Source organism: Equus przewalskii, chromosome 1, assembly GCF_037783145.1.
Source record: "Equus przewalskii isolate Varuska chromosome 1, EquPr2, whole genome shotgun sequence".
In the NCBI taxonomy this organism is placed as follows: domain Eukaryota; kingdom Metazoa; phylum Chordata; class Mammalia; order Perissodactyla; family Equidae; genus Equus; species Equus przewalskii.
Genome location: NC_091831.1, coordinates 125,389,700 through 125,415,044, shown reverse-complemented (window position 1 = coordinate 125,415,044; position 25,345 = coordinate 125,389,700). Strand labels below are relative to the sequence as shown.

General features: G+C 37.0%; 1 protein-coding gene across 14 annotated transcripts in view; it reads left to right on the top strand.

Annotated features, from left to right (window-relative positions):
- MAP2K5 (mitogen-activated protein kinase kinase 5) overlaps positions 1-25,345 on the top strand; it is a 245,186-nt gene that overhangs the window by 72,558 nt on the left and 147,283 nt on the right. For all 14 annotated transcript variants that reach the window (XM_070622868.1, XM_070622885.1, XM_070622905.1 and 11 more), the window contains exon 9: positions 14,328-14,367. In XM_070622868.1, coding sequence (XP_070478969.1) covers positions 14,328-14,367 — 40 coding nt within the window. The remainder of the gene's footprint in view (positions 1-14,327; positions 14,368-25,345) is intronic.

Sequence of the window (25,345 nt, the reverse complement as noted above, 5' to 3'; positions counted from 1 at the left end):
CAAGGAATTTTTTTTTCAGACAAAGGGATAACCAGAGTGTAGTGAGATACCTGAAAGAATAGCTGTTTGTGATATATATCTTATTTCATAAGCAAGATGAGTGGTTGAGCTTATTTTTTAAATACTGCAGTACAGGATGAAACTAGCCATCGTGATAGCCTATGCATCTCCCCCCTGAAAAACATCAGCTCTGAATTTATATTTTTTATTCTATTTTGAGGTCTTGATTAAAATCAGTCTCCAATGAATGAAAAATAAGTATTTTCATAGAAATGTATGTTGACTTTTCAACAGGATTGTGGGCAGGGTTATAAAGAGAGAGATTTTTGCTTTTTTTTTTTTTTTCCCAGGGAAGCGTCCCTGTTTTCTGTAGTGTGGGACAGTTTCTTGAGTTTTCAATGGAAATGGGTTAATATTTCTGTCATAGGGGACATATTACATCTGGTACTATGGGGAAGAAGGGAATAAACGGCTCACTTTTCAGAGGTGCATTTACTCTTTGACCCACTAGGGTACTGTTTAGTGTTCTAGGAGAGGTAATTTAGTAAATTGCACCCCAGTGGCCTGAAAAAGTTAATGCAACTCTGAAAAGTGAGTCATTCAATCGATTTTCCCTATTGCTTTTTAAAAATCAACACTGACCATATCCAGAGAACCTTGAAGACAACTGGAATTAGAGCATCTAGAAGCAGCCAGTTTATGTTCACACAGGCTTATTGGGACATGCATTGGATTTGGCTTCAGAGGACTCGAGTCCACATCTCACTCCAGCGCTTATCAGATAAGAATCTTGAAGCAGTTGTTAGCCTCTCCAAGCTTGGGTTCCTTATCTGTAAAGTGGCGATAATAAGAAAATCTACCTCATAAATTTTTGTGCAAATAAAATAGCTTCTCTCTCTATGAAGTATTTTATAAACTATAAAACACAATAGAATATTAATTACTACTAGAAGGAGGTTTTCTAAACAGCCGTTTTTGGATCTGATTTTGGAAAGTGATTTATTGTTAGTTTTCTACCAAGAAACTGTGAACAGAGATTACATTGTGATCAAGGTATTTCAGGAGAAAAGTTTCCTAGCTAGTTACTCCTCAGGGTATTCTTATTTTGCCCCACATGTATTGCCTGACTACTCCATTTCTCTCCTTCATTCTCATCATTAGGCTTTATATCTCTTGCCTCTCTGTTTTGCCCATTACGTTGTTTCAGAACCTTTGATGAAGAGATCACTATGACTGCAGCTTCCTTGATCTCAAAGGTATTTAGGTCATATATTAAAAGACATTACTCTAGTTGATGTGGGAATATTAAAGTCTCGAACTAGGGCGCATCAACTTAGGGAAGAAATATGGAGGCAGTGATGACCACATTGACTTTGAGGCAGATGTGGGAGTAAAAAGGAGTATATAACCATAGTAAAGAAGAAGACAAAATGATAAAATGTAGGGTTACAGTAGCTTTTCTCTAGTTGGAACTCTTTCTAAACCTACCAAGTTTCCCATATCGTACGTTAGGTTTGATTTGTGAGCCTGATGTGTATGATCAGCATCTTGAAAGAGTTGTTAGTATCTGTAACTTAATAACATGTTTGATTTGACACTTAAACATTCTGGGGAGCCCTGTTGCTTAACTACAGATTATTTTGCAATCAGTAGCCAAGCATCTGTAATGGCTTTTTAGGCAGAAGGAAGGTTGGCATAGACTGCTATTTGAACTAGTACAGTTTACATAAAAGCTTCCTTTTACAACTGCTGTTTACTTTGGATTTCCTATTTTAACAGCTAGAGCCTGGCTAATGTGTTTATCTGTTATGGAAGGCAACAACTGTCAGTGTTGATTCCCCTGAAACTATTTGAATTTTTTCTGTGGATGGCTATTTTAGTACTATGTGGCATATTGGTAAAATCCACCCCCAAAGAAACCTACCAAGAGAACAAATCTCTAAAAAGATCAAGCAATGAAACAAAATTTTCATTAACTGAACCACAGCTACTTTATATTTGGTTACTGAAACCATGTCGTTGCATTAAAAGATGACATCCAGGATTTAAAAAAATTAATCTCACAAGATAAAAGATTTTTGTTTCGTTTGTATATGTATGTATATACTCACATGCATTTATACCCTTTCCTTTTATAAGGCAAAAAAGTATTCTGTTTGTTTGGTATTGTCTTCAGAATTGTTCAGACTTATAATCTTTTGGTATAATGTAATACAGTCAACTCTCAGGTTCCTTATTTTAAATAGGAGACTGAAAGTGTATCACCTCATGCTGGGTGTCTCCTAGTGGAGCATTTAGCCCTTTGATTTCCATCATCTTCTTTCTTTTTGCTGTAGTTCTCTGAGATGGAAAAACTTCTAAGTTAGAGAAAGACTTCCATTTGTTATTCTAAATTTATATAAAATCAGAGTTACTTTGTTTTGGTCAATAAATAAAATGTCATATAAAGATCAAGGAAACAGCGTCTGTAAGTATGAGAACCAATGATCTTACTTCATATTTGCTTTAATGGATACCATATTTTCTTGATAAGGAAGTACATTTAGTAATTAAATCTGAATATGGCCAACTCTTAACTTTCTATGCTAATGAGAATTAAGAATTGCATAAATAATTAAAATGGACAACTAATCAGAAATCTCATTTTAGGCAATGGTTTGTCTCCTCCCAATCAAACTTTTTGTCATAATGAATCAGATCTGAGAGGTCACTTTGTCTCCTTTCCTCTGCCTGTTTCCAATGGACATCTTGGAAATCTCTATGGCGTTCAAAGATCAGAGAAGCAGAGAATCTAGGATACCCCACAAGCTGTGAAATCTTTGCCTGAAAAACAGAGAACCCGATTTTATCATTTAAGAGAGCCATTACTATCTATGTCTCTAGTGAGCTCATAACAATGCATTTGTAACTTACTTATTTTAAAATACTCTTTGCTGACCGTCTTGCTTGCCTCCTACTTTTCCTCTAAGAGACCCAAGGAGCAAATAAATAAACATCATATTTTTTTCTGCTTACCTAGAAAAATACCATCCTTTCTAATTGCTGGTTATTTCTTAAGCCGAATTCTAACTATTGCTTTCACTGTTTTAGTGACTGGATTATTTTCTTAGGTTTCCCCTCCATTTGGACAATTTTTCAACAATTGATAGCACTCTATAAATAATTCACAGAGTACTTGTGTCCTTCTTTTCACTAACCTTCTCTGAAGTATGTTATGTTAGAAGTAGAACTTAAGTCAATGGTGTTTATTCCACATGGTGTGTGAAAGAATCACCCTGCCCTCTTTACAGGACAGTGGCAATACTGTCGTTTCAATGTTCTTGTTTGCCGTTGTGATTAAAAGTTATCATCCATGCAGTTACTCTTGAAATTCTTGCTCCAAGAAGCAAAAAAATAGAAAAGATGTTTCCCTACTCATTTTGATGACCATTTTGCTAACAAATGAACATTTATAACATATTATCAGTTATGCTGAAATATGAAATATTTACAGTCAAATCATAGGTCAGTCCCTCCATTCTTAAGTTGTATTCTACCTCACAATCACTAGACAAGCACAGATACTCCCTATTATGAATTCTTCCTGCTCATAATTTAAAATAATTTGATTATAATGGGTTCAGAAATTAATATGCAGAATAGTGCCATAGAAATTAGATGCCAACTTTAATTGTATGAGATTGTACAAGCTTTATCAGAAAATATATGATCAGCTCTAGGTTATTTATTTTGTGAGCAGGAGTCAGCTGGGACAATTCGTATTTTTTTGGTTCTCCTAGAATTTGAAATTCTAAGCATAAATAATTTCAGTAAACATTGTGAAATACAGATGCAGTTGACATAAATTTGTGTGGGAGTCCAGCTGTTGGAATGTGAGCACAGGTTGTTTCTCCCTTATGTCCTGTGTGAATGTAGGACTTTTTAACATTGTTTTCAAATTTTTCTTTTTTTTACTCACTTTTGAAGATTCTTATAGAAATTCAGTTTATTCTTTGGACTGATGTATCTTTTAATAAATTCTCATTAGGATTTAGATGAAGGTGATTATACCTAAAGCTTTATATGTATTATACTAGACCCGTCCTTAAAATTTCAAAGAGCAGAAATAGAATTAGTTGCATGTGTCCCCAAGTATTGCTTTTGAAATCAGTCACCTACCTACGTGAATACCTACTCTGTGTAAGGTACTGTACCTGGCAATGTGAAAGATCTAACACCAACATTCGGGGCCTTAGAGACACCATTCTCTGGATTCTGTTGCTGGCTTACTATCTGCACCTTCTCATCTTCTTTACTGATTTCTTCTCATCTTTCTGACTTCTGATTTTGGAGTGCCTTAGGTCCAGTCCTCAAACCTCATCTCTATTTAATTTAATTTTTAAGAGAGCTTTTGTAGTTCCATGGCTTTACATGTCATCTATATGTTGAAGAAGCCCAAATGTTTATCTCCCTGTCCTCTGTCCTGAACTTCAGATTCATCTCTAATTGCCAGTTGGATATCTTTCAAGCGTTTCAACATCACCCAAAACTGAACTCTTGATATCCTCCAAAACCTGCTCCTTCTACAGTTTTTCCAGTCTGAGTAAATGAAACTCTATTCTACAAGTTGCTCATGACAAAAACTTTGCATTTGTTCTCAATCCTTCTTTTTCTCTCAGACCATCCATCATATTTACCCACAAATCTTGTTGGCTCTTCCTCAAAACTATTTCAAGAAGTCACCACCTCTCACCACTCTTCCTACCACCCTACTCTAAGGCACTGTTATTTCTTGCTGGGATTATTGCAGTAGCCTCCCAAACAGTCTCCCAGTTTCTATCCTTGCTTTGCTACAAAGTGTTCTCTCCACCCAGCAGCCAAAATGACCTTTCTAAAATATAAACCCCCATTCCTCCCACCATGGCTTCTCATGTCACTCATGATAATAGTTAAAGTCCTCACTGTGGCGTAAATGGTACTACACAATCTGTCTTCTTGTCACCTTGTCTCCCACCTCTAGCCCTCCTGCTTGTTCCACCTCCACACACACCAAATACACACTTCTGCCTTAGGGCCTTCGAACTTACCAGTCCTCTGCTAGATTCCTCTTCTTCCAGATATCTAAGTGATGTCCTCCCTTACTGCTCAAATATAACCTGGTAAGAGAGGTGTTCCCTGACCTTTTCCCCAAAGCTAATATGAAAAAAAATGCCCCTAATCTTGGTTGCTCTCTATATCCTTACCTTTATTCTTTTGTGTTGCGTTTTCACTACCTGACATACTGTATATTTATTTGATTATTGTCAGTCTTCCCCCATTGGAAAGTAAGCTCCATGAGAGCTGGAACTTTGTCTAGTTTGTTCTCTGCTCCATCCACAATGCCCAGAGAGTGCTTGACAATTTGAGATGTGCATTAGGTGTTTGTTAAATAGATAAACTAAGTTTCTGTGGTAGAAGTTAGGGATAAAGCAGTGAACAAAATGGAACTTGAGCCTGATCTTGAAACTTAGAATAAAATAGGATAACACATAGATTGTATATTAAGAATTTACAATATAGTCAGGTAATTAGAGTTTACAATATAGTTAAATAAAGCATGTACTAGTGAAGTTAAATAGCAGTTTTGAAGAGAACTAACAATTTATAACAGCCACACATGAAGTATTATAAGACATTAGAGTAGTTGATGCCAGTGGATAAATTCAATCACATAAACCACAGAGTACAGGGAATCTGGTAGGTGGAATTTTAATGCATTCTTTTCCTGAACCCCACCTTCAGCATTGACAATATCCTGGAGTACGCTTATTTCAAACTATTCTCTGTGTATACTCTGTCTATAACGGAAAGAGCCCAAGGGTTGAATTGAGATAGATCCAGATTTGAATCCTGTATCTGCCATTCATGAACTCTTATTACCTTGAGTGAGTTTCTTAATACCTTAATATCCCTGAATCTATTTCTATTATTATCTGTAAAATGTGGCTTATGATAACTTATGATACATACATCATGGGGAAGTTAGAAAAATTCTGTAAACCTTTAGGAATTGTTACTTTCCTGTTTCCTTTTCCTTTCTTCCTTCTCCTGACTACCCCGTTTATTTATTAACTTCTAAATATTTGAGTATCTACTCCGTGCTAAGTATTATGCTAGGTAGTGTGTACACGTTGTTGAATGAATTAAATGTGGTCTCTGTTCTCATGGAGCTAAAAAGTGCAGAATTATATAGCCTAAGGCTGACTAGGTAAGGTTCCTATATTTCTGTTAATAAATACTATAATTTTCCTATTATCTTAGCTTGAAATTTTAGATTCATCTTTCTCATCCCTATGTTTCATAAATTCTCTCTGGCCAAAGTCGTGTGTATCTCTTTCTCCTTTTCCACACCTGTGATTACTACCCAGGTTCATATCACCACTTCTTGCATAGACTAGTGTAACAGCTTTCTAAGTGCTCTTTGCTTTTTCTAGTTTCTCCTCTTTTCCAGTAGTATTATTATGATATGCAACCAGAGTAAGGATTTAAAGTTAAGTTCTGATCATATCACTTCTCTGTCCAAAAACCTTCAGTGGCTTTGTATTGGCCAGCAAATTGGGTACAGTAAACTTTGAACAACGGTAATGAAAGCTGAAAGACAGTGGTATCTTCAAAAGACTGAGAGAAAATAATTGTCTCAGTTAATTGTCATTCAAGAGTGAGGGCAAAATGTATCTTCAGAAATGAATATAAAAGATTATACATATGTGTCTATATATGTGTAGACAGAAAAAGATATATGTTTATGGGAGAGGGGAGAGTTAGTTTATTACTGAGGGAAGTACTTTAGGTAGAAAGAAATTGAATCCAGTTGAATCCAGAAAGGAATAAAATGAAAGAAGGAATGCTGACCCTGTAAATAAACCTGAATATATAAGACAACGATAGTAGTGATTAATTTAGGGACGTCAAAATGAAGTGAAACAAAAACACTAGAGGCCGGCCCCGTGGCCGAATGGTTAAGTTTGCGTTCTCTGCTTCAGCGGCCCAGGGTTTCACCAGTTGGGATCCTGGGTGTGGACATGGCACCGCTCATCAAGCCATGCTGAGGCAGCATCCCACATAGCATAGCCAGAAGGACCTACAACCAGAATTTACAACTATGTACTGGGGAGCTTTGGGGAGAAGAAGAAGGAAAAACAAAACAAAACAAAAAGACTAGGCAAAATAATATAAGATGAGAAGGGCTGATTGGAATTCTAAGATTTTTATATGGTTTGAGAGAAGGATAGAGATAGTAATTAACTTTTTATTTGGTTATCAAGAATGATTGTTAAAAATTGTATGGGTAACTACTAAAAGACAATGAATGGAATGTATAACATCAAAACCAATAGAAGGATTAAATGGGGAGTAATCGAGTATAGTAGAGGGAGAGAGGTGTGAGGTAAGTGAATAAGATGGTAGGAATAAATCCAAATATATCAGTAATTATAATAAGTATAAGTAGACTAACATTGCCAGTTAATAGATTGTTTAGATTAAACTTTAAAAAATATAGCTGTAACTATTTTAGACTATTTTAGGAGACATTCCTAAAACATAAAGGCAGAAAAAAGTTGAAATGAATAGGATGGGGAAAAGATACCAGGCAAAAACTAATCAAGAGAGAGCTGTTGTGGTTATATTAGTATAAGACAAAACAGACTTTAAGGCAAAAAGTATTATTAGGGATAGAAAGGAGTGCTATGTGATGATAGAAGAAACAGAAACTGTGAACACTTAATTGTCCTAAACTCATACGTAACTAATAACATAATCACAAAATACGTAAAGCAAAAAATTTACAGAATTACAAGGAAAATTTGGTAAATCCACAGTCACAGTGGGAGAATGTCTCTCAGTAATCAACAGATCAATCAGACCAAAATTAGTAAGGATATAGAAGATTTTAACATCACAATTAATAGACTGGTCACATGATCATACGTGGAGCTCTTCATCAGTCAAATTGAGAATATACATTATTTTCAGGTACAAAAATATTTTTTAAAAACTTATGTACTAGGGAACAAAGCAACTCTCAGTAACGTCTATAACATACAAATCACTTTTTCTAACTACAATACGGTTAGTTTAGAAATCAATCATAATAAGTTAACCCCCTGATACATTTGTAAATCAAAGTGCACACATCTGAATAACTTATGAGTCATACAATATGTCATAATGGAAATAAAAATGTTTACAACTGAACATGAGAGAAATACCATATATGAAAACTCATGAGATGCAGCCAAAGTCATATTTAAAGGATAGTTTGTTGTGCATACGGTAGAAAAGAATAACTGGATAGTGATAGGCTTAGCATCTACCTCAAGAAATTTTTTTTTTAAAGGGAAGGGGTTAAACCCAAAGAAAGTAGAAGGAAAATAATGCTAAAGAAAAAGCAATCAATGAAATTAAAATTCAGGAGATAATTCAAGAAAACCAAAAGCTGGTTCCTTGGAAAAATTGATCAAGTATAACACAGAGCAGACAGAAATAACGAAGTTAAGATTAAAAGAGGGGACATAATTCTAGACAGAGCAGAGATCTTCAAAATAAGAGGATACAATGAGTAACTTTATGCCAGTAAATTTGAAAACAGAAAATGGACAGTTTCCTAGAAAAGCTTAAAACTGTTTTAGGAAAGATAAAAAACAAAAATAGACTTATAGCAATTAAGAGAATTTATTCATTCATTTAACAAATATTTATAAAATGTGCCCACACAGTTTTAGGTACTGGAGATACAGTAGTGAACAAAAAAAGAGAAAGTCCCTGTTTTCATAGAGCTTGTTTCTAGCAGCAGGAGACAGATAATAAGTTAATAAATAAGGTGTTGATGAATTCTATGAAGAAAAAGGAAGAGAGAATGGGCTGTTTTATGTAGGATAGTCAAAGTAAAATTGGACCTGAAGGAAGTGATAGAGCAAGCCAAGTTTGTATCAGAGGAAGAGTGACCCAGGCCTGAGGAGTAGGTACAAAGGGCCTTAGGCAGGAATAGGTCTGGTAGAACAGAGTGAGAATTGTGAATAAGAGAGATCGGCAGGGGCTGGCCCTGTGGCCGAGTGGTTAAGTTCTCGCGCTTGGCTTTTGCAGCCCAGGGTTTCGCTGGTTGGGATCCTGGGCATGGACTTAGCACCACTCGTCAGGCCATGCTGAGGCGGCATCCCACGTGTCACAACTGGGAGGACCCACAATTAAAAGACACAACTATGTGGTGGACAGATTTGGGGAGAAAAAGCAGAAAGGAAAAAAAAGAGAGAGATTGGCAGAAGCAGAGATGAGTGAGATAACCAAGGACCAGATCGTGAAATCCGTGTAAGGACTTTGGAATTCAGCAGTTAGAAATCTACCTATAAAATGGAGATGATGTTGATAATTCCTACTTATGTTATATGTCAGTTATATCTCAATAAGGCTGGGGAAAAAACTACTCATAAGATTTTGGAATGAGTTAATTAAATGCATGTGGAATTTCTTTGTTAGACACTATCCAAGTGATAGATTTTTTTTCATCCAGAAGTAATAATCATTTGTCAAACATTTATTAACTATGGAGCACTTACCATGAGCCAGGAGTTATGCAAAGTGTGAAGAATACAAGATGATTAAGACATGGTAGTGTTCACTGCCCAGTATGGGAGACAGACATGTGGACAATTTTTCTGCAGTGTGCTAGGGGTTATAACAGAGCCACCAGAGTCTGAAGACTAGGAGAAGCCTCAAAATTTTATTTTTTATAGAATCTACAAGGGTGTATATTAAAGGGAAGTATGTGGATTTTTTAGGGTAGCTTCTATTTTCCCATTTACTAATGCAAGGAGAGTGAAAAATTAGGCTTCTTGTTTAGCAACAGTGGTGGTCAGATGGCGTTTCTGCCAAGACAAATGCTTGGATGTGGCACGTATCGTACCTGTCTGTAGTGTAAATAAGTTACAACAGTGGGCAAAGGATAAACAGGGTGAGAAATCTAGAATTTGAATCATGATACGATCATAGCATTTCAAATGACTAATTCTTTGTCTTCAAAGTTATTTCAACATGACGTAATACTAGTTGCTTTTCTTAACGATGAATAGTATATTGCAGCCTTTTGCCAGTCTTCATTGTTAAAGCTTTATTGGTCTTCATTTGTTGAGCACATAGCCTGACTCTTAAAACATAGAGATAATTCTTGCTCTTTCACTCTGTTTTAGCAGGATTTACTCTTAAAACACCTAGCTACCCTGAAAACTTTGTTTCCTAATATTTTATGCGTACTTACTGTGTGCCACACCCTGTCCTCAGTGCTTTACCTAAATTATCTCATTGAAACCTCATAACTCTATAAGGTGGGCACCATTTTCCCCATTTCAAACTTGAGACACCTGAGACACAGTGAAGTTTTCTAACAGTCCAGGTTCACACTGTTGAGAAATGGCAGAGCTGGGATCAGAACCTGACAGTGACTTCAGAGTCTACAGCTGTCAATATTCTGCGTCCCATGATAGATTGGTGATGAGTGCAGAATGCTTCCTTGCTTAGAGAGATTTGGTTGTGATGGTCTTTAGCCTGATTGAAGTATGGCAGCACTTTTGTAAGTTTTGAATTGTGTGTTTCCCTGCTCTAGAACACAGTTAGGAAAATTGGAACATCACCACATCTTTTCTTTAGGTCCTAAAATATCTATATTCTGCCACAGTTCTAGTCTTGGCTTTGCCTTTGACTAACTGTGAGCTTGGACAAATCTTTTAACCTGGCTTTTGGCTGTTTCTACTGTAAAAGGAAGAGATTAAACTAGACAATTCTCTATATTCCCTACTAGCTCAATAATTACCTGGTTCTGTTCTGTATCAGAATTAAAGGTTGATACCAACTTTTTGTCTGTCATCTAGAACCTATTGTTCCAAATGAAAAAAGAATGTAAGAAAGTATGAATAATAAGGATTCTTCTTTTTTACTGGTCTCTTTGTTGTTTTAAATACTCAAAAAATTTACGCCAGGCTACCAGCTTTTGCCATCCTGAAGTGTATATGTTGTGTACTCAATTTAAGGGCTGGGACTATTCCCAGAAGGTCTGTACTGATCACAAACAAAATGGAACACTCAAGGACTCCACACTAAAAATATCTCATAAAAATGGTTCCTCCATGCGCTCACTGGAACAGGTAATTACTGTGGCAACAACAAACTAATTTGAAGTGTTAGCTGTTAATTAAAACAATGCAAAGGTGTGTAGTTGTCTTTTGGCGTAACCAGAGCCTCCGTTCAAACTTCATTAATCACTTTACAGTTAATGTGTTGAGGAAGGTCAAGACAATTGAGATGCGGTATCCGTTGAAAGTAAACAAATTCCTTTTCTCCAAGTAGAATGCCATTTGCAAAGTTAAGGGACATACTGCACTCATACCTGGCATTGCCTTTGTCATCCACTTCTCCTTGATGATTAAATGTTAAATTGGTACTGTCATTGTACTGTAAACCAAACCACACAGCATCTTTATTGCTCGAAATCGAACCCAAACTTCCACGGATGAATTAGCGTGCATCATAATTAAATCATCAAGCCTCCCCTTTTAATTCACTTGGAAATAGGAGACCTTTCTTTTGGAAAAGAGATCAGCTTTCTTGACAAGCTAATTAAGTTGCCAAACTGTCCAATATGGTATATATATTAGACTATCTGCTAATCATTTCCTTATCGCTGCTGTTGGTCTCAAAAGTCCAGGTGTTGCTCGTTCTCCAGAGTAACAACACTGTTATTTTATTATTATTATTATTGAGGTCATAATAGTTTATAACATTGTGAAATTTCAGTTGTACATTATTTTTAGTCAGTCACCATATATATGTGCCCCTTCACCCCTTTTGCCCAACCTCCAACCCCCTTCTCCTCTAGTAACCACTAAACTGTTCTCTTTGTCTGACAACACTATTCTTTTTACAACTTTTGAATCCTTGTGTATGCACTCAGTTATTTATCTTTATATTTCAGTCCTTGGTTAGTGATTCTAATATATGGTATTTTAAAAAGTTGGAATTGGAAAAAGTCAGTGGTATACAAGGAGAAAAATAATGTATCATTAAATCTTACACATTATATTACCTGTATTTACGTGGAATAAAGTTACTAAATTCCTTTGAATCACATTTCGATTAGCTTAGTCTGTCAACTTCTCTGTCAGGCATTGAGAAAAATACAGTGAGTCTATCTACCAATTTATTACGTGAGTTCAGATATATCATGAGTCAAATCACGACCTGAAATGTAGCTTCACATTGTACAAGTCTGGTATTAACACAGCTAGTAGAGTAAGCAGTGTAACATAGGGGTTCCAGTTATAAAATGTATATCACTTTATACAAAGTATGACAAAATTTTAAATAATTTAAGATTTATAAATGTATTAGTCTTTATATATACTAAGGAGGTTGATATTTAGAGAAAGACTTTAGACACTTTCCAGATTAAAGAACTCTTTGGTAAAGTGAATAATTGCCATCTAATTTTTATAATCTTGCCTTTCCTGTAAATGAGATAAAACTACCTGAATTTCTCTACAATTGATTGTTAAAATAAAAGCTAAGTTTACCGTCCGTGATTGGCTTGACCTTTGTCCACTCTAGTAGGAAAAACAGAATGAATTTCTTATAACACTCATATATATGGATATAAACATACATACATATGGTATATATTTTTTTCTAAACTTACCTGAATTTGTAACATTTTATATTTGAAAAGTTGCTAATATTTGTAGGTTCTTAATAACTAAACCATTTCAGTAAGTCAGTCACTTTAAAATGCTTGGGGCCTAGTGGTTAAGCTTGGCACACTCTGCTTCCATGGCCCAGGTTTGGTTCTGGGATGCAGAGCCACACCATTTGTCTGCTAGTGGCCACGCTGTGGTGGCGGCTCACATACAAAAAAAGGAAGATTGGCAACAGATGTTAGCCCAGGGAGAATCTTCCTCAGCAAAGAAGTAAAAAATAAATGAAAACACTTGTCAGTCATTGTACAACTCTGCAAGTTTACTAAAAATCATTGAATTGATCACTGAAGTGAATTTTAAAGCTGTTAAAAAAATTTGTCAGAGTAGCCACACAAATATTTCTGCCAAAACAACAGAAAGTGATGTTTTCATTTGATAACAGTAGAATATATATTTCGTTTTTGTTTTAAGGAATGAGCAATTTTTACTACTAAGTCATTACTAAGTAAAAATTGGGAGCCTGATAAATATATTTTGCAACTTGACAGGTGAGGTGGGAAAATTCCTGAGAAGCTAACTTCCATCCCCTGCGTTTTCTCCACCCTACTCACGTCTTAAAGCTGGGTGGGCGAGGGGAGAACAATCTGATCTTTGCTGATATACAGAGTCCTCTATGGAGCAAGATTTTAGTTCTTCCAAACTAATTTGTGTCTTTATACTTTTATAGGCTTGTAATAACAGTGCTTGTTTATGTTGCATGGCTAGTTTTGAAATTTTTAAATATGGCAAATTGTTTCTGGATAATGGTCAGAATGTGCAGTCCTTGCAGTACATGTATGAAAGGCCGCTTTTCATTTAAACACAAAAGCTTGTGATGAGAAGGGATAGTGTTTTATTTCTGCAAACCTTATTCTCTTACTTGTTTTCATAAGTGAATGTATTCATATACCTTGTTTTAAATTGTAGTTATTTCACTGTATCTGATCATTTGAACTTGTGTCTTCTCTACAGCATTTTTAATATTGAGAGATACCACCATTAGGAAAAGATGAACCACATACTTGAGCCTAATAACTCTGTGATTTCTTATATGAATTTATATCTTAAGCCATAGCTAATTCCATGTGTTTTGAGATTATTTTGATGAAATGTAGGGATGTAGTTTATCTGGATCTATAATTGAAATAAAAGGAAAACTTCCCGTTTTGTATGGCTCTGTGCAGAGCTTAGCAGAGGCTCTAGAAGACTGCCCCCCCCCCCCCACACTGCCCCCCCTCCACCCAGTGACAGTCTTCATAAGGGATCTGGAGCCAGAAGACTTGGGTTTGAAGTCTAGTTCTGCAACTTACTGACTTTGTGCCGTTGGGCAAACTGCTTAACTTCTCTGTGCTTCAGAATCTATAAAAGGAGGGTGATAATGCCAGCATTACCTCAGAGGGTTATTTTAAGGTAATGTATAATGAATCACTGTGTAAACCATTAAGCTCAATAGAAATGTAAATTACTAATGTTATTAGTGTTCTTTGAAAGTATCAGATCCCATTGCTGCAGATTTGTATTTGTGTCCTTAACCATTTTGTAGGTTGTTTAGGGATCCCAAGTGATTTTGTTATTTTTTTTCTCCCATAGAGCCTATCATGTCCCGAGTGGGAAAATATTAGCTGTAAAGGTAAGTGCTGGATAAATTTTATGAAATTTATGAAATCCTTGATACTCATTGCTTTCTCTTCCCCCGCTGTTAGCTTAAGTCACAGGGATTGTGGAAGAGGAGAGGAAGTGGTTTAAAGTTCGGGTGGTAGGTGGTGGAATCTGTGGCCCTGTTGTGACGTTCAGACTCCTGAAGATATTTTACTTATGCCTTAGAATGGTCAGTTGTAAGCTCTTTGCATTGTGAGTCTTCTCATCCTGGTTACCTACACTTCTTTCTGTGTTCCCTGCTAAATGGCATCACTGTCCTGGTTTTGCAGCTCAGAACCTTAGTAGTTACTCACTGCTCTTTTTCCATTATCTGCCACATCCTGTAAGTCACTGTATCCTGTCAGAAATTTTCCCTGAAATATGTCCATTTGTCACTTCCTTTCTATTGTCATTGTCGTTGCCTTGACCTTATATCAGGCTCACATGCCTCCTACCTGCACTTCTATAATCACTTTCTCACTGTACCTTCAGTCTTTTTCTTCTCCCGTGTACTTTTTCTCTGCTACCAGAGTTGAATCACAGATCTGACCATGTCACTGTCTTGGCACTACCTGTGCTCCCATCCCCACTTGTGTGCTACATAAAGCCTAACATATCTGCCTCACTTCTGACCTTTTTCAGCATCCTGAAGTACCTCAGCACCACATCCACCACTAGAATCCCACTGCCGTAACTCAGGAATATTCTAGGCAATTACCTAAGAGGATCTTCACTTGTTTCCATCCTATCTGTAATCCACACCCCACCCCTGCCATCCTCCAAGATCCAGTCCTTCCATGCCTCTTTGGATTTAGTCTCTGGCACTTGCTGTTGGTGCTTGATCTCCCCATCTTTTTGTCTCAGCTTTCCTTCATGGACTCTTGACTTGCACCTCTGACTACACCCTATGTGACCTCCAGTCCCACCCCATAGAACCTGTCTTCCAGCACTGGATTTTTTAGCTAACAAACTGGTCAGGCCTGCTTCAGTCCTTACCCTCCCCACAAATTGGTCAGGCCTTCTGCAGATGGTCCCCTGCCTACCTGTAAAGCCACATCTTCTCTTTTACCTGTCTGCTGCTTTCTGTCATGCCCTTTATCTTCAGTCTCTAGGCCCTTCATAATGAAAGCTTTTATTTTTTGAATGGCGACTACTCATAATATGCCAGGTATTATGCTAGATGCTCTATAACTATTATCTTTAATTCTTAAAACTACAAAGTAAGCCTATATATTTTATATTTGAGAGAACTGAGACTCAGAAAGCTGAATTGTCCAAGGTCACACAGTCGGAAGAGTCAGGGCCAAAATTTAAAACAAGATCCATCTGACTCCAAAAGCCCATGTTCTCTACTAAGCCATGCAGCCTTCATATGAGTTGTTAGCATTGCTCATCCCTCTGGCAAGGTTATCTCCCCCAAGATGCCTTCCTAGCTGTCTATACCCGGTGAGAATTCAATCCCTTTTCTTAACGCTTGCATAGTATATATTTCTGCATCTTTTATCTAGGAAACTAGGACTCAGAGCAATTAAATTGCAGTTGGTTATACCTTTTAGTAAGGTTAAACCAAAATTAAGACTCAGGTCTTCCAACTGCTAGGGCAGTCCAGAGTTTTTCTTCCATCCCAAACCTAGTTCAGTACCTCGAATGTGTTTTATGGCATCATCAAGTCTAGTTTTAATAACTCAAGTAGCTTTTGGTAAGGAGATACAATAGAGCTCCCTCTTGGGATGTTTTCTAAGATATTCCAACCAAATTAGGTTCGCAGATTTGTGGAACTGAAAGATACCTTACAGATCGTCTATTGTAACCCCACGTCTTACAGAGGAGGAACCTGAGGTCCAGATTCTTCCCAGGCTGGATACTGTGGAGGCCAGTCTCCAGCCCAGACTTCCCCTGGGTTCACTGAGTGCAGCTCTGCTGTGTCACCGTGGCGCTGTTCCATTTCTCCTGAGCTCCCTCTTCTCTCAGAGGATACCTTCACCAGCTAGAGCGCTAGTTTCCTCTCTGTTGAGCTGTTTGTTCCTTTGATGTCAAAACTCTTAGATTGTTGCCAATGATTGTTTAAAGACAGTCAACTTTAGCTTATTCACTCTAAGAGAGGGGATCCCTGCTAATAAATCATGCAAAAAACTTATTATTTGCCCTTGTAAGAGTATTATAATTTTTTGTAGTTTCATACATTTTGAATTATGTTTAAGCTAGGCTAATATTAAAATTTTTGTGTATGATTATTTAGTTGGATATGGCAAGGGGCTAACAGCTGTTTCTAGAAAGTATTAAAAGCAATTTTAAAGAAAGGATGCATTTTTAAAAGGAGCTGTTAAGGTAGAGATTTTCAATAAATGAAAACAATAGAGGTTTAAAAATATTCTATTCACTAGACCTGACCATAAAACTGAATTTTAGAGCAAGGTCTGTGTTGTATTCACTTTGTATCACTAGATTCTATAAAATCACGTCCTAGATGCTTAAACTGGATTTAATGAATGACTAATTTAAGATTAGATATGATTATTGTGTTTAAACATCATCTGAGTTGAATGAATGAATGATTTAAGAGTTGATATGGGGGCTGGCCTGGTGGTGGAGCAGTTAAGTTCACATGCTCTGCTTCAGTGGCCTGGGGTTCGTGGGTTTGGATCCCGGGTGTGGAGCAACACACCACTTATGAAGCCATGCTGTGGCAGGTGTCCCACAATCAACATAGAGAAAGATAGGCATGCAGGGATGTTAGCTCAGGGCCAGTCTTCTTCAGCAAAAAAAAGGAGGATTGGTGGCAGATGTTAGCTCAGGGCTAATCTTCCTAAAAAAAAAAAAAAAACTTAAAAAAAAAAAAGAGTTGATACGATTACTGTGTTTAAACTTTTTGTTTAGCCCTAAGCTTCTTGATAGCCAAGGCAAAAACTATGTCGCTTATATAATAGTCATAATCTAAGAGAAAGAAATGTACCATTTCTTCAAAACAGGCAGAGTTTTTCATTAAATCTTAGAGAAGTGTGTTATTTAGTTTCCAAATATTTGGGGATTTTTCCAGACATCTTTCCGTTACTGATTTCTAATTTACGTCTGTTGTGGTCAGAGAATGTACTTGTTTAATTGGAATTGTTTTAAATTTATTGAGATTTGTTTTGTGGCCCGGTATGAATTATCTTGGTAAGTGTTCCCTGTGCACATGAAAACAATGTACAGTGTGTTGTATAGGGTGTTGTGTAAATGTCAGGTAGATCAATTTGGCTGATAGTGTGGTTCAGAATTTCTGTATCTTCACTGATTTTTATCTACTTGTTTTATCAATTATTGAAAGATTGCTGTTGAAATCTCCACCAATAATTGTAGATTTGCCTGTTTTTTTCCTTGCCATTCTTTCATTTTTTTACTTCATATTTTTTGAAGATCTATTGAATACATTTAGGATTGTTAGGTCCTCTTGATGATTTGGCCCCTTTATCATTCATTACAAAGTGACCTTCTTATCCACGTTAATATCCTTTGCTCTAAAATCTACATTGTCTGATATTAATAAACCTACTGCATCTTTTCTTTTTTTTCTTGCAAGGAAGATTGGCCCTGAGCTAACATCTGTTGCCAATCTTCCTCTTTTTTGCTTGAGGAACATTGTCGCTGAGCTAACATCTGTGCCAATCTTCCTCTGTTTTATGTGGGATGCTGCCGCAGTGTGGCTTGACAAGCAGTGCTAGGTCCACGCCCAGGATCTGAACCTGCAAACACTTTGCCGGCTGAAGTGGAGTGTGTGAACTTAACCACTACGCCACCAGGCTGGCCCCTGCTGCACCTTTATTTTGACTACTGTTAACATGATATTACCTTTTACTTTTGATCTGTTATGTCTTCATATTTGAGATGGATTTCTTGTAGGCAGCATATAGTTGGGTCTTGTATTTTAATCCAGTCTGATAATCTCTGCTTTTTAATTGAGGTGTTTAGATCATTTGCATTTCGTGTGATTAAAGATGTGTTTGGATTCAAGTCTGTCATCTTGCTCTTTGTTTTCTGTTTGTTCTGTCTGTATGTCCTTTTTTTTAGTGGTGGCTTTAGAGTTAATAGTATACATCTTTAACTTATCGTAGGCTGCCTTCAATTAATATTGTACCACTTTGTCTATTGTATGGGAACTTTACAATAGTATACTTTCGTTTACCTCATCCTGACATTTGTTATCATACATTTTACTTTCTCATATGTTACAAACCCCAAAACATGGTTAGTATTTTTCTTTAGACAGTTATTTGTCTTTTAAAGACATTTAAAAAGTAAGAAAAGATTCTTTTTTTATTTACTCACGTTTTTACCAAATCCAGTGCTCTTCGTTCCTTTGTGTAGATCCAGACCTCCATCTGGTCTCATTTTTTTTCTGTCTGAAGGACTTCCTTCTTTTACATTTCTTATAGTACGTGAGTCTTTTGGTAATCAGTTCGTTCAGCTTTTGTGTGTTTAAATGTATATTTGACTTAATTTTTGGAAGATATTTTCGCCAGATAGAGAACTCTAGGTTGATTGCTCTTTTCTTTCAATATCTTAAAGGTTTTGTTTCACTGTCTTCTGGCTTGCATTCTTTCCAGTGAAAAGCTTACTGTCATTTTAAGTCTTTATTCCTTTCTACATTAGAACTGACTTCTTCTCTGACTGCTTTTAAGATTTTTTCCTTTATCACTAGTCTTTTGCAGTTTGATTATGATGAGCTTTTATTTAGTTTTCTTCATGATTTATGTCCTTAGGAGTTGTTGAGATTCTTGAATCTGTGGATTTTTAGCTTTCATCAAATTGGAAAAATTTTTCCCGTTATTTCTTTTTGTATGTCCCCTCCCCCTTTAGGAACTTAAATTGCACATATTTTAGGTCACTTGAAGTTGTCCCAGAGCAAAGTGACGCTCTGTGTTTGTTTCAGTCTTTTTTTTCTCTCTAATCTTTCATTTTTAGATAGTTTCTGTTGTCAGATATTCAAGTTTTCTTCTTTTAGTCTGCATTGTCTCATCTGCTATTAATCTTGCCCGGTGTATTTTTTATTTTAGACCTTGTGCTTTTTATCACCTAAAAGTGCACGTGGGTCTTTTTTACATCTTCCATGTCTTTGCTTAACATGCTCAGTCTTTCTTCTGCCTCCTTGAATATATGGAATATAGTTAGGGAATATATGGAATAAAATGAACTGAATTAATAGTCTTGTCTATTAATTCTATCGTATATATCATTTTGGGTTCAGTTTTCACTGATTGCTTTTTCTCCTCATTTTGAGTTATATTTTCTTGTTTTTATAATACCTTATCATTTTTTATTGGATGCCAGTCATGTGGCATAGGTGCTAGATATTTTTGCATTCCTAAAAATATTCTTGAGCTTTATTCTGAGATGCCATTTAGTGACTTTGAAACAATTTGATCCTTGCAAGACTTGCTTTTGAGCTTTATTAGATGGGACCAGCCCACTTCTTAGTCTAGAACTAATTTTCGCCATTCCACTGAGGCAATAGTCATCTGAATACTCTGCCCAGCACCCTGGCAATTACAAGGTATTCTACCTGGGCTGGTGGGAAAATCTTTCTGCCCATCGTGAGGTCTGGAGATTGTTTCCTCTGGTCCTTTCTGGTGGTTCTTTCCCTGCCCTCAGGTAGTTTCCTGACATCCGTGTGCTGGTCATTACTCAGCTGAAGACTCCAGGGTCCCCTTGGCAGATCTCTGGAGCTTTCTCCCTTTGTTCGTCTGCCAGTGAACACTAGTGGCCTTGGCCTCCTCAGACTCCCAGTTCTGTCTCTTCAACTTAGGGAGATGACTGCGCTCCACCTGGATTCCCCTCCCTGCGTGGGGGCCTGGAAATTCTCTCCAGTCAGTGAGCTGGACAATCATAGGGTTCACCTCATTTGTTTTCCATCTCTCAGGGATCACTGTCCTGTTTTAGCTAATGTCCAATGTCTGGAAACCTGTTGATTTTTCTGGTTTGGGGGTTTTTCTTAGTATCTCTTCCTTTCTTGTCACCACTCTAATCCAGATGCTTATTTTTGTCTCTTGTCAGACATGTTGATCAGCTTTTAAACTGTTCTCTCAGAAATAGAAGCTACCATTTATTGATCATTTATACTGTGCTCAGCAAGCATTCTACATACATTTTCCTCACTGAATGCTCACAGCGACCTTGTGCAGTTGTTACCATTGTTGATCCCCGTTTTACAGACGCAGAAACTGAGGCACAGAGAAGTTAAATAGCTTGCCCAAGGTCCCACAACTAATAAGAAATGGAATCAGAACTTGAACCCAGGCGAGTCTTACCCCAAGTCCATGTTCTTAACCTCTATTCTGTATTGCCTCTCACTCCTCTCAGGTTTGGCTCCCTAAAGCATAGTTCTGATCCCCTCTCTTCCCCTCTCCAGAATCTTCAAAGGCTCTACATTACTTCCCAAATAAACTAAAAACTCTATAGGATGGAACTCAAGATCTCGCACAGTATGTCATCAGCCTACTTTTGTAGCATTATCTTATGTGTCTGAATCCTGTGCTTAAGTTGAACTCACTACCTTCTCTGAACCCAGATACTTTCTCACTTCAACACTTCAATTCACTTATTTCTCTCTAATTAGAATGCCTTCACCCATATCTCCACCTATCAAAATCCTTAGCACCCTTCAAGGGTCAGCTCCAAAGCCTGCTCCTCCGTTGAACTTGGATAAATCCTGTCACGTATGGTATATCTATCACTCACTCACTTCTCCTTTGAACCTCTAGAATTCTCTGTATATGTTTCTGATGGGTATTATCACATTCTGCCTTGTATTTTGCTATTAGTGTACATGGACATTTCTCCTATTATGTTGAAATCTCTGAAAGTGGAGAACAGATCTTATTTATCTTCTCATCTTACTCATTGAATATGCAGGACCTTGCATATGGGGCCTAGTACTGAACACTACATGTAATGACTAGATGTTCAAAACATAATTTGTTGAATCACTGACTGAATAAATATATTTTGTTCTTTCGTTTGTTCTTTAGTTTGTTCATTCATCTTTTGAAGTAGCATCTTGAAAGGAGGTTTAGCTCCCAAACAAAATGTCCCATAGTGTTCTGTATGGACCATTGCTCTCACCCAGAGTATTCTTAGCTTTTTTTATATTAAAGGGTGAAATGAAAGGTTAAGAGTTAGAAGTGCATTTGATCTTTTCCTGACCCTCTCCTGACTTTTGTGTGACTTCAAGCATGTCACTTGAACCTCTCAGTGACCTCAGCTGTGAAACAGGGCTGCCTGGTGTCACAGAGGGATTGTGAAGAGCAGCAAATCACAGTCCTTGTCTAAACAGAATCACCTGCAGAGCTCTCACACCTGCATGGAATGATGAGAGAAATTTAATTTCCCCAGTTAAGTGGTCAGTTGGACCCACACTTTGAATGTCTGTGGGAGCGATGAGATGAGAGTCCTTGAAAATCTGTTACTCTTCACTTCCTACTCAAAATGTTTCTATTTTTATACGTCTAAATGTTCTTGTTTTTTAGACAAAGCATATTGTAATATTTCCCTTTTCAGACTTCAAAGGTGGGAAAATATCATGAGATATTTTAAAAGCAAGTTGAATTTTGGGAAGGGTAGAAGTACCTTGAATTTTTATTTTATACCACTGAATTAAGAAAACTTTTTGCCGTGAAGAGAGCATTTTCAAAATGATGCTGATCGTGTTTTAAAAATAACTATTTCATAATGTCTGTACATAACTCATGAAATGTGTATCTAGCTGTTTTTTCAGGGGGATGTGTAGTAAGACTATTGCAAACAAGTAGAGCAGAAACCAAATAAAACTACTGCTAGCCATCCTGCAAACAGAACCTTCTTATACCTTTAATGTAGTCTATAAAATCTTTCAAAGAGTAGAGCTTAACAGATGACCTAGTATTGTTTATTTTCTAATTGGGAAAAATCCATCTAACTGGAAATTTCTTAGCATTGTGTATAGCATGTGCTGATTATCATTCTCTGACTGCTTTGGGTTTCTGCTGCTTTTAAACTAGCATTTAAATGGACCATTTGATTAATCATTTGTATACTGACTGTAATCCTCCCAAATTTCCTTTCTGAGTTGTACATACTGTAGAAGACAATTATGTCACCACAGATTAAATAAGAGAATTAAAACAGAATAGCGGCTTAATTTGACCTGTGATTTTGCTCTCCTTCCCTTTACTGGAGCGTGTGCCACTCCAGCAAATAAATGAAGTCATCCATGACAGCTTGTGATGAATTGCCGTATTTATACTGTATATTTTAATAGCCTCACACTAATTTAAATTGAGCACAGAGTAAATTATAATTCAGTCACTTGACTGCTTATATTTAACTTGACAACTCATCCTTATTTGTCCTGGAGGTGCAGTGGAGAGCCGCAGAAACGCACGCAGGTATTTCAGTTTCTCACTTAACCCTTTCTCCAGGAAATGTTTCGTGTTCAAAGTCTCTCCAGTTTGAAAATTTTGGCTCTTCCTGAGGAGAAACAATAACAATAATAATGAACACTCAGGGAGTCCATACTTACCTTATACTTCAAAAAGAAAATTGATATTTGCCATGCTTTTTCTCTTGCCTTCAGATAAGGAAGTGGGCGAGTTTATTTTTAGCAGTTTTAAAGCTCACTCACCGGAGTGCCCAGGGGAAGGGGCATTGACCTTCCACCCAGAATGCCATCTCCCAGACGAGAGATGGGCATTTCAGTACACTTCTGTTAAGGTGGATTTTACTTTCCCTCTCAAGTTCCACGGAATTACTTTGTTCACTTTTGCATCATTATGGAATCTCCACTATTTTGGACGACAGCAAATACCAAGAATGATTAAGACCTATTAGCATGCAGTGGATTGGCCCTACAAATACAGTGTTACTTGCTACATTTTAGGCCAGTATGGCACTTTTATTTGTTTTGGTGTTTTTGTCTTTGGTTTTGCAGAAAGTAAGCAGTCCTCTTCCTTCCTGTCTAGAAACAGTTTCTTATTTAGAGGATTATGGTTGTAAGGAGCACTTTAGTTAAATCCCACATCACTTATTAGGCACTACTGTAGGACCCTGTGCGGGGTGCTGGGTGTCGGGGAAAGGGGCCAGAGAAAGACGCACAGGCTCAGTCCTTGCCCTTGAGGGGCTCACAGCCGCTCTGCCATCTAGGCTTCTGTTACTAGGAGATGGGGCATAGATGCTAAAGGCTGAATGTGATCGGGAGAAATATAAAGGGCCAGAGCTAGAGATAACTTCTGATGGAGGGCTTTGGGATGGCCTTGTGGAGGTGATGGCAGCATTCAAACTGGGTCTAAAAGATAGAAAAGGTTTTACAATTAGTGACTGGAATGGAGAGAGGAAGCACGCTTTAGGTGGAGGGAATAGCAGGAGCAGAGACTGGAAGTGGAGGAGAGCACAGGACATGTCTGCGGACCAGTAAAACATCTGATTTCATGTAAAGATTGGGTTTGTGGTGAGGAGTAGTGGGAGAAGGAGTTAGAATAACAAGTTGGGGCTACATTGTGGAAGAATTATTTGAATGTCATGCTGGAATTGTAACTTAGTACTAGGCCGTGGGAACCCAATTAAGGTTCTTGACCGGGGAGTGATGGGTTTACGGCCGGTAGTTTGGGGTTAATGCTAAGGTGTTGGCCAGCCTTGGGGAATCACATCATTTCCAGATTGGGGCCTGGAGATGCGGGATGTCTTGGTAGTCATAGTAAGCACTGAATAATGACATTTTTGAAATCTTAAGTAAGTGGTTCTCAACCTTCGTGTGGGTTAGAAATCATCTGAGGAGTTTTTAAGAAATACTGAGATGTGGGCCCAACCCTGGAGATTCTGATTCCGTTATTCTGGGGTAAGCCCTGTGCATCAGGGTTTGTTTAAAGTACCCCCATATATTTATATGAATACCTTTATATAAAGGTAAGTATAATGTGAGGCCAGGGTTGAGAACCATTGTTTTAAGGTAAATAATAACTTCATTCCTTTTACCAGAGATTTTTAGGGTGAGGGATTCCCTGTATTTGACATAGTAATGTAAATAGCTCTAATATTTTTTGGCATAGAATTGAAAGACTAGATGATTTTATTTTGTTTGGAAGTTTTCTACAGGAACAAAAATGTAAGTGAATATTGTTGGCAAATGACTATTGATTGGGAGAAATGTTTAAATGTTTCTGGGCAGTTTTGTATTACACTTACCATCTAGTTTAGTGAGAGCTTTTATAAATAACCCTAAAGCAAACTCTTCATAGAAACTGGCTATGCCTTTTTTCCTCACTTTTCTCTCCCCCAAATGGATGTCAGTACTATAAAATGTGTGGTTTAGAATTATCCTTTTCTTTCCTTACTCTGTCAGTAGTTTGCAATTCATAATTTGTTTTTTTCCTCCAGTATGATTATATGTATTCTGCAGTTGTAATAAAAATGTAGTTTAATATTGGATGGTGTATAACTACACTATCATAGTAATCTTGAATGTTGAATTTTTATCTAGAAATATCTAGAATCAGAAACTCTGCCACAAATCTTAAAAATTCCCTTCCAGTTATTTTATTCTTATCATTGTCTTTTTCAAGTAAAGAACAACTTCCCTTGAATTGACTTCACTAAAGTGTTAAGTAAAATTTGAACGATTGATGGTTTTGAAAAATAGGTGTTTGAAATAAACTAGAATTTATTCTAGGTAAGTTTATAAATAAACTACTTTACATTTCTATGTTATGAATCTGACTCAGTGGTTGATATTTTAAGGAAAACCACAAAGCATCAGGACATACTGGAAAGTGCATGTTCCTCAGAGTCAGAGAGGGGCCCTGACATTGTCACTGCATTGCCGCTCCTCAGAACCTTGATTTCCTTCTCTGAAAGAAGGGGATTAGATGAGATTTCTGAGATTCCTTCAAGCTCCAACATTTTATAACAATGTTAACAAAGAAACATTATCCACCTGGAAGAATAGAAAAAGATGATGTATTTTA